This window comes from Echinops telfairi, unplaced genomic scaffold (assembly GCF_000313985.2).
Source record: "Echinops telfairi isolate 266 unplaced genomic scaffold, ASM31398v2 ScPeMD7_18;HRSCAF=68, whole genome shotgun sequence".
In the NCBI taxonomy this organism is placed as follows: Eukaryota; Metazoa; Chordata; class Mammalia; order Afrosoricida; family Tenrecidae; genus Echinops; species Echinops telfairi.
In genome coordinates this window covers 7,584,237-7,593,913 of record NW_022103915.1, presented here as the reverse complement: position 1 = coordinate 7,593,913, position 9,677 = coordinate 7,584,237, and the positions used below count along the sequence as shown (strand labels likewise).

The 9,677-nt window shown below is 50.1% G+C and overlaps 2 protein-coding genes across 2 annotated transcripts in view; both read left to right on the top strand.

Annotated features, from left to right (window-relative positions):
* Nucleotides 1-9,677, top strand: part of MOK (MOK protein kinase) — a 33,322-nt gene that overhangs the window by 4,716 nt on the left and 18,929 nt on the right. Inside the window, exon 2 of the mRNA XM_045288042.1 lies at nt 9,122-9,236. Coding sequence (XP_045143977.1) covers nt 9,122-9,236 — 115 coding nt within the window. The remainder of the gene's footprint in view (nt 1-9,121; nt 9,237-9,677) is intronic.
* Nucleotides 2,932-3,380, top strand: LOC115868780 (guanine nucleotide-binding protein G(I)/G(S)/G(O) subunit gamma-5-like). The gene has a single exon (XM_045288043.1). The coding sequence runs from the start codon at nt 2,932-2,934 to the stop codon at nt 3,136-3,138; it is 207 nt and encodes a 68-aa protein (XP_045143978.1). The 3' UTR covers nt 3,139-3,380.

The window sequence follows — 9,677 nt, the reverse complement described above, 5'->3', positions numbered from 1 at the left end:
GCTTTACACAATTGATGTGTGTATGGATTGTGATAAGAGTTGTATGAGCCCCTAATAAAGTGATTAAAAAAAATAAAAAGAAAGTAGGGTTTAAAAAAAAAAAAAAAGAAAATAATTTTATGGGTGGGGGGGTCACCACAACATGAGGAACTGTAGTAAAGGGTCGCGGCATTAGGAAATGAGGAGATGTTACCAGTTTCTTTCCGGACTGCTAATAAATGCCCCAAAGGCATGCCGCTCCACTGTAAGCTTCAACCCCAACGCACTCAGCTCCAGCTCTGTGGGTCAGCAAACCAGTCACCCCAATTAAGTGCCTAGAGGCACCCCACTCCATAAGCCAGCCTCCTGCCCCAAAGCCCTCATCTTTGCTTGCGCTGTGGGAAAATCCACAGAAGGCCACTGCTCCGTCTCTGTCTCACAATCTGGCTTCTGGTTCTGCTGCTGCCCCTCTGCCACTCCTCTGATGTCACTGCAGCCGTCTGGTTCAAGGAGGTTCCGTGCACAGAGACCCTGGGGGCCAGAGGACATGCCCCACTCCTGGCCTGTGTCGGCGTGGAGAGCCCCTTCCTGCTTCTCAGAGGACTTGTTTTTATACGCAGCAGGATGGCAATCACCGTGAACCCTGTGAACAGTAGTGACTCACAGGTGAATCCTATCCATGTTTGCCCCTCGCCTTGCCCAGACTCCCGCAGGAAAAGGCCGCTTGGTGGAGTTAGAGACCCAGGCTAGCAGAACCACATGAAATCATCCCCTGCGCCTGCATCATGAGGTTGTGGACTGGCGCCGTGGGGTCAGGACTTTTGTTTACACTGATGATGTTTGGAACTTGGAATTGTGTTACTGACCACCTGTGGATAAGGAACCAGCAGGTTTTCCCCCCACGCCGCTGAGCTTTGTGGTTGTGGTTGCGAGCCAAAGGGGCCAAGAATTTTCACAATTTTTGCTACGAAAAGATTACATGTGTTAGGCTGAGGCTGAGTCCTACATTTACATTGCATTCTAACTGTGTGTTGATGGATAACTGGTAGATGGCATGAACTGTCTAACAAAGATACTTGTAGATTCCCGACCATGGCCATTGAGCTGATTTGGATTCGTCGTGACCCTACAGGCCAGAGCACAGCTGCCCCATCGGGCTTCCAAGGCTGGGGTCTCTGTCGAGGTCCCCGGCCTGGTCTTTGTCCCTCGGAGCTACTGGTGAATTCGCAGCCTTTAGCTCATCCCCTGTGCCTCCAGAAAGTTCCCTGAGTGGATCTGAGGAGGCTTGAAAAGTAGGTGGGAAAGTGGTCTGAAAAGATGGAGGGGGTTCCCATAGGCTTTTTGAAGCCCTCTCCTATACACATACGCTTTACAATATCTCCCACCACCACCCACCCACCCCCGCCGCAACTTCCCCAACTATTTCTTTGTAAACTTTCAGCCCCCAAGAGTGTTACAAGAAGGGCATTTGAGTATCCATACATTCTTCACGTACATTTCACTCCAGATGGTTGGCTGCAGGCCCAGCCAGCGATGCTGCCGAAGAAAACGCAAACTCCCCACTCACTGCCATCGAGTGGATTCTGACGCACAGCGACCCTGGGAGACAGGGTCGAACGGCCCTGTGAGTTGCAGAGATGGTAACTCTGCAGGGGAGTAGAAAGCCTCGTTTTTCCCCCGTGGAGCAGTTGGTGGTTTCAAACCGTGGGCCCTTGTGGTTAGCGGCCCAACTCGGAGCCGCCCCGCCACCAGCACAACTTCCACAGAGGCAAGGCCTGGCACTGTGTCTCAGAGGAGCTGGCTGCCAAGAAAACCCCATGGTTCAGCTCAGCTCCAGAGCACACAGATTGACAAGTTTCTTGATCTTGGCGGAACCTCTTTGGGAATAAGCTGCCGCCCACAAAGCATTGCAGCACTAACAGTCCAGCAAGGGTCTGCTAAGAAGGACGACAAGCTCCTGCCTAATCACAACACAAGTGGCATGTTGAGGACATTGACTGGCTATGGGTAGTGGACTACAAGATACAGCAGCCGAACCCTGAACCGAACTCACAGCGAAGTGTTTAAAAAAGCAAAAACCACAGATAACATTCATGCCGGTGAAAAACCTGAAAATTATCTGAGCCCAGAATTCATCTCTTTTTTGCATCTACTTCCAAGTTACTATTATTATTATTTTGGCGAATTTTTGGGCAAGGGAATGGGGGATAAATTGAAGGACTACAGTTCTTTGGGGCTTCCTGGAGGGGTGTCATACTGTTAAGGAAGCATGTAGTGACATGCTGGCAACACCTGTATCAGTCTGCTGTAACAACAGCCACATTCAACAGTCGAGATTAACCCATTGTCGCCCTGGCCGCTCCAGGTGTGGGCCACGGGCCAGCAGCTTTTGAATCCCCCGTATGCTCACTAGAAATGCTATGAGCTGAGCCCACCCTGGACTTCAGAAACCCACATTTTAAGTAGATCCACAGGTGGTTTGTGCCAAATGAGAGAAGTGATGGCATTCTGTCGGCCATGGTGCCCTGCGTCCTGTCGGATGATGCCTCCTTCAGTGTAGATCTCTAAGCCCGGGTCTTGGGGTAACTCCGCCTGTGGCGTGCGCTCCTGGCAGTGGGGTTGCTGAGCTAAAGGGTGCAGCGTACATACACCGTCGTAGACATTGACCATTAATTCTGCGTCCTCTGGTGCAGTCATGATGACGGAGAGTCGCAGCCACACAATTCTCATCACTCCACCAAGTAATTCATCGGGTCCCGCGCTCTTCGTGGACGGTTCCAGACCTCGTTTGGGGAATTTGTTTTGAGCACCAGAATCTCTTGGAAAGAGAATGGAAGTCCCAAAGAAGCTCATTCCCCCCTCGCCGCGCTGCCTCGCCGCCGTCTTGTCGGGCCAACTCACCCGCCGAGCCGACGACCGAGAAACGAACGTCTCCTCGCCCTGTTGCCCGCCATGTCTGGCTCTTCCAGTGTCACCGCCATGAAGAAAGTGGTTCAGCAGCTCCGGCTGGAGGCCGGGCTCAACCGTGTGAAAATTTCCCAGGCAGCTGCAGATTTGAAACAGTTTTGTCTGCAGAATGCTCAACATGACCGCCTGCTGACTGGAGTATCTTCGAGTACAAATCCCTTTAGACCCCAGAAAGTCTGTTCATTTTTGTAGTAAGATGAATCTTTCAAAGGTTTCCTAAGCCACTTCTCATGAACCAGTGAATATTCAAGGAGAGCTAAATTTGAACTTGTACAAAAGCTTGTCTTCACAGTTACATGTGCCATACTATACAAACTTCTACTTTTGTCAGTCCTTAACATCTACCTCTCTGAATTTTCATGAATTTCTATTTCACAAGGGTTGTTTTATATACACTGGCATCTGCATATAATAAAATAAACTTAATACAAAAAAAAAAAGAAGCTCATTCCTCTTCCTCCCGCCCTCTCTCTGAGAGTGCTACTCAGTACCATATACAAGCCGGCCCGAAGACCAGCTGAGGCACCTAATTTTACCACAAAAACTGCATTAAAAATGTGCTAAAAAACTCGCCTTATGCATGAGTCCACGAGGTAATTAACTTGCCCTCTTCGTCTTCCATACTGTGGACATGCTGTCAGGAGAGACCGGTTCCTGGAGGAGGACATCGTGCGTGGTCAAGTAGAGGGACAGCAGAAAAGCGGAAGGCCCCGTCAAGATGGACATCACAGGGGCTGCAGCACTGGGCTCTGGCACAGTAGGCACGGTGTGTGAAGGTGCAGGACCAGGCTGGGCTTCATTCTGGTGTGCCGAAGGGTGCAATGAGTTAGAACCAACTCCACAGCCCCTAACAGTGTCTCAGCCTGGAGTCCTGGAGGCATAGAGGTTACCTGCTGGCCTGGGGTCACCAAGGTGAGCAGTTTGGAATCACCAGGCTCTTTGCAGGAGAAGGTTGGAACTTTCCATTCCTGTAAAAAGATAACATCTCAGAAACCCGCAGGGACAGTTCTACCTCATCCTTCCCGGTCATTATGGGATGGCATTGATGCAATGGGAGTGAGTTTTTTTGTTCTTCTCAGTCCTAGAACTGGTGAAGCCTGCGTTAGTCCTGGTAGACTAGAGAGACAAATCCAGAGACACTCGTGTGTAAGGGAGAACTTTAATTTTTTTTAATCGTTCTATTAGGGGCTCATATAACTCTTATCACAAGCCATACATACATCAATTGTGTAAAGCACATTTGTACATTCATTGAAGGGAGAACTTTATACCAAAGAGCAATTGTATATTAAGAAAACATTTTGAGTCCGTAAGTCTGATATTAGCCCATGTGTCTGACACCTGTCTATAAACTCCTCTACAGACTCACGCAGCCATACAATAATGCCAAAGGCAGGAAGATCACAGGCCAGTGGGTGGAAACTCCTGTGGATCCAGTGGTGGTAGAAGCATCTCTGTGCTGCTGTGGATCTCCACGTGGCTCCACCAGCCCCAGGGCCCTGGCTCCATCAGCTTGGCTCCATGTGTCTTGTCAGCAGGAAGACGAAGCAGGGAGCGAGTGGGTCTGGCCTCCAGTGAGCTATGTATCTCTGTAGTGCCTCCAGATGAGGTCATCAAGCTGTGACCCGACTGACAGGCTAAACCCCACCCCTTCACTCTTAATAGTCTCAAGTTGACACCAGATGATGTAACTACCACAATGCCCCAGAGCTAGGACTCATAGAGCCTTCCTGGATTAAACTCTTTGGAAGCAAACTATGTTTGCATTTGGATGTGCCAAGTTTCTCCATTCACAGAAAGAAGTGAATGGAGCTTCCACTTTCACGCCTTAAATAAGGCTTAGAGTTCATGCACACAAGCTCTGGCAAAATCAAAGTGAGTCGAGGCCTAATGCTCGTTTAATGAACATACTCCTTTCTGATCCCTGTTGTGCCCCTTCTTCTGCCTTTTAGTGCCTCTTTGTCTTTGAGCCTTCTTCTGGGGGCTGTTGACTCTGGGGGCGTTTGTGGGGGGCAGCGGTGGGTGTGCCCTTCATAGCTTCCTGTTGTGCTTTGTGACGTCCCAGGTGGTTCCCATCTGATGTTCAAGGCCTGGACCTGCTGGAGGGAAACGGATGACACTTTCCCTCCATGGGGTGTTTTGCTTTGTGCATAAAGATCATGTCTCTCCCTGTCTCTCATCCATGTCTTAGACCCCAGACTTTCCTTCGACTGGAAGAGCCGCGTGGGGAACAAGGGACTCTCTCTCCACCACAATCCAGATCCAGGGCAGCCCCGGCCTGGATTTCTTACTGGAGCCCGCCGGGAGGTTGGCACTGGCTCTCAGTCTGTACAGCCAAAGCCCTTTAACAGTCGCGGTTGATGCTTTTCATTTTGTGAGGACCGTCAAATTGGGGTTGTAAACCTTCCCTTCCCTTCCCTCGTAATCTTTCATTCCTCTGTCCACAGCCTTGCTTTCAGGAACGGATTTTATATTTTTTTCTTCCCTCCAGCGGAATGAATGTGTTCCCTGACACCGACGTCTTCACTTTCCGACAGTTAAGGTTAAGATCATGTTTGTGCTGGCAGTTCATGGTCAAGCTCAGCGGCTTCTTAAAATCTTTGAACATCCTCCCCACCCCACCCCCCCACCCCCCACTCATCTCAAGAACTTGATGCCCGTTCTGGAGATTGAAAAATACAGAATGGTAGAAGGTAGAGATTTTGCATCAGGTGTCCTCGATCCTAACCTCCATGCCGGTTGTTATAATCCCACTGGGGATGGGAGGGTCTTTGTTATATTCGTGAGGCAGGGTTGTCTTGGGGCGGGTCTTGAGTCAGTCTCTTCTGAGATACAAAAGCGATTCGGCAATGGAAGCCGCAGAGATGGGAAGAGGGAGATGTTGAACTCTATGAAGACTGACCAGGAGCAGAGGCTCAGAAAGGACCTCTCTCCAGAATTGACAAAGAGGAAAGAAAGCCGTCCTCTAGACCCGATGCTCTGCCTTTGGACTTCTGGTCTCCCCGAGTGTGAGAAAACACATTTCGGTTTAGTGAAGCCGCCCACTGACAGCAGCTCTCGATAACGAAGACAGATGGGCATTCTCTAATTTATAGGCTTCAGTGTCGGTTGGTGCCAACAGAAGAATGAAGCAGATAGTACATAGTGTTCCATAGTACATAGCGTTCCATATACGTGTTCCCCCTCCCGTCCCCCAGGCTCCTCTGTGGTTAATACATCAGTAAGATTGGTTGCATTAGTAACCTTGGTTACAATTGGTGTAGCAGTGTTGACACACTGTTGCTAAGAAAAGTCCCTGGTTTATAGGTGGATTCGGTCTAAGTGTTGTGCACTGTTAACAGAGAACTGTCTCCCGCTGTGAGGAGCCCCTTATGCTTGCCCTGTGCACCCCTGTCCTCCTTCCCCGACAGGAGAGTGGTGTGGCTCGTCCTTATGTAGGGGATGTACCCAGCAGAGGCATTGCTGGCTCATGTGGGATTTCTAGTCCCAGTCGTGCGAGGCAAGACCACGGTTGTACACCGACTGAATTCTGTATGTTGATTTATCCAGGTTCCTATTGGTGGACACTTGAGTTACCAATTTTTCTTTATTAAACAATGCTACGCTGAACATGCACCTATCGTGATGTACAAGGGAATTTCAAAAAGCTTGTGGAAAAATGAAGAGATAATGGCATTTCCTCACAAACTTTTTGAAACTTCCACCTACATTTCAGCAGGTATGTTTTACAGGAAAACTTCTCAAATTGCAATCGCTGGGACAAAGGGTAGGTACATTTTAAAGATTCAATAAATATTGTCAGATATTGTCCTCTTCCCAAAATCACTGGTATAGTAGTGAGTGAGTCTACTTATAGGAGCATTTAAAAAAACATTTAAATATCATAGCATTTCACCTACAAATGCTTCAGTATATCTTGATAGTTTATAAGAACTTGGATTTTTTTTAATATAACCATAGTAACTTTTAAAAACAAGTAACTTTTCACTGTTGGCGCTTTCAAATCAACATCCCAAATGGGCACTGGCAGCACGTCATCTCATCAAGATGAGACCCCTGAAGGGCTTTGTGGGCTCAAAGCCTGCTTCTGTTAACCCAGCGGTTCCCAACCTTCCTCATGCCACGACCCTTTCATACAGTGCCTCAGGTGGTGGCGACCCCCAACCATAAAATTATTTTCATTGAAAAAAAAATTACTTTCGTTGCTACTTCTTAACTGTCATTTTGCTACTGTTATGAATCCGGCGACCCCTGTGAAATGGTTGTTCAACCCCCAGAGGGGCCGAGCCCCACAGGTTGAGAACTGCTGTGCTAGCCAGGATCAGGCTGTGTTAGGCTGGGTGCTTTGGAAAAGCAGAACTACTGACCCATATGAAGGAAGGGAGGAAGGGAGGGAGGGGAAGGGAGGAGAAGGGAAAGAAGGGATTTATATCTAGAAACTGCCTCACACTGTAGTCGAAATGTTCGAGTCTAGTCCAATTTAAGTCCATGGTCAGATGTTGAACTAGAGCAGCGGTTCTCAACCTGTGGGTCGCAACCCCTTTGGGGGTCGAACACCCCTTTCACAGGGGTCGCCCTAGACCATATTTCCAATGGTCTTAGAAACCGAGACACCACTCCTCTATCTGTCTCCAGGCGGGTCCGCCCACATGCAGATAGAGACGCCCACATGTGGGGTCACCACAACAGGAGGAATGGTATTAAAGGGTCGCGGCATTAGGAAGGTTGAGAACCACTGAGCTAGAGGCTTCTCCTTGTACAGGCTGATAACCTAGGAAGCACAATGAACCAGGAAGGTCACAGGCCAGGTCAGACGGCACTGAGCCAGAGCAGCAGCAGCCAGCCAGCACCTGGACAGCGCCGAGTCATGGCAGAGGCAGGCCCCTCGCCGGAGGAAAGTTCCTTTCAGCCTGCATGTGGGAGTTACGCTCCAGCCTAGTCCTCCCACAACTGCTCGGCTGCTCACCACAAATTCCTTCATGGAAATTGCTGATGTGATGTTAGGTTTCACCATGCAGGGTTGCCAGGCCAACCTGAGGGTCCTGGCCCAGGCAAGTCAACACAAAACCACCACAAAACCGTGGTGAAGAATGGTGATCCACAGGCAGCCGAGGAAGCCCTGTGGGACCCTTCTCCGCCTTCTGCCTCGGAATTGAACCAACGGATCTGTGGGTTGGGTTGTAGGAGCTTTTCCAGCCAGTGAGAACCTTGCTCTCTGGACACTTCTCAAGCCTTTCCGGTCGGCTCAGAAAGTAGCAATTCTCAGCGGCACCTCCCCTTTTCCGTGAACTGTCTTTGTAAAAGCAGTCTGTTGTGATCAACAGACACCATCACTGTGGGAAACTGCAGCACCCTTCTGCCAGGGGCTCATTCCTGTCCAGATTCGGCCGGGAAAAGAGAAACCACTCCTGGTTTGTCAAACAGGAGGAGTTTAACAGAGGCAATGAGGCTTATCCAACTGTTCTCTGTGGCAGCTGAGCCGGGGAAAAGCCACTCAACAGCTTCCAGAATTCCAGTACGAGAATTCCAGTAACTTCCGCAGACCATGTGAGTTGTCTTGCAGGATCTGCCATCAATGCCTGTGCTCCGCCGCCCAAGCCTGGCCTCTGCACTCTTTGGCTTTTCCGTGTGTGTGTGTGTGTGTGTGTGTGTGTGTGTGTGTGTGTGTGTGGTGTAGCAGTGTGTGCCGGCTGTGGGTGGGTCAGGCTCCTGGGCAGCACGGCTCCCAGGTGTTCTGCCCTGGACAAAAGGGCACGCACAGACGGGAAGGAAACAGGGCTTCGTTGCTAGCACAGTCCAGCATCCCAGCTTCTCCTAAAGCGAGGGGGACCTGACGTGCATTCCAGCGGCTCTCACATAGGCTGGTTCTGTTTTCTTTTCAGTTTTCCACTTTGCTTGCCTTTTACTATCAGTATCTTCCTGAATCTGATCTTTGGACACCCGGGAGCAAACCCCAGGGAATCATGACGGCGGCTGAGGAAGTGCCACACTGATTGCCGTGCCATAGCACTGGAGATGAGATGTGGCGACAGAAGGAGGAGGGGCCCACACCGTCATAACGCAGCCCACCCGAACGCAAATCCACCAGTCCACCTGCTCCGCCGTTTGACTCCTTGTGCCGAGCCTGCGGTTTCACGGCATTTTCCTATCTGGTCCCTTTGTTTTTTGTCTTTAGACTACAAGACAGTCGGCAAGATAGGAGAGGGAACGTTCTCGGAAGTGATGAAGATGCGGAGCTTGAAGGACGGGAACTACTATGCTTGCAAGCAGATGAAGCAGCACTTTGGAAGGTAGGCAGCCTGCCCGAAGCCGTGGGCACCGGGCCACTCGCTCACAGCAAGATGCGGCCAGATTCCTTTGGGTAGTGAGGGTGCTGGGCGATAGCTAGCGTTCTAGCCGCCATCGTGGGGTTTGCAATTGTCCAGCTTCACTGTGACCTCAGTCAGTAACTGCCACAGAGAATAAGAATTGTCAGTGTCAGCCTCCCTGTAAACAGTCTCTCTGTCCCGTAACGTTGAGGCTCCAGAGTTTTTCACAAGGGAGACTTTAGCCTAAATGTGTGAGAGGGCCTTGGGATCGGAAGGGATTCCATTGGGAAACAAGCCCCATGCCAACATCTTGAAGGCACCCTTCCCAATAAGTAGGTAGGTAGGTAGGTAGGTAAGTAGGTAAATAGGTAGGGAGGTAGGGAGGTAGGGAGGTAGGTAGGTAAGTAGGTAGGTAGGTAGGTA

What these genes read in the sequence shown, in the direction of transcription:
- LOC115868780 (XM_045288043.1), top strand. Translation starts at nt 2,932, where the DNA reads ATGTCTGGCTCTTCCAGTGTCACCGCCATGAAGAAAGTGGTTCAGCAG.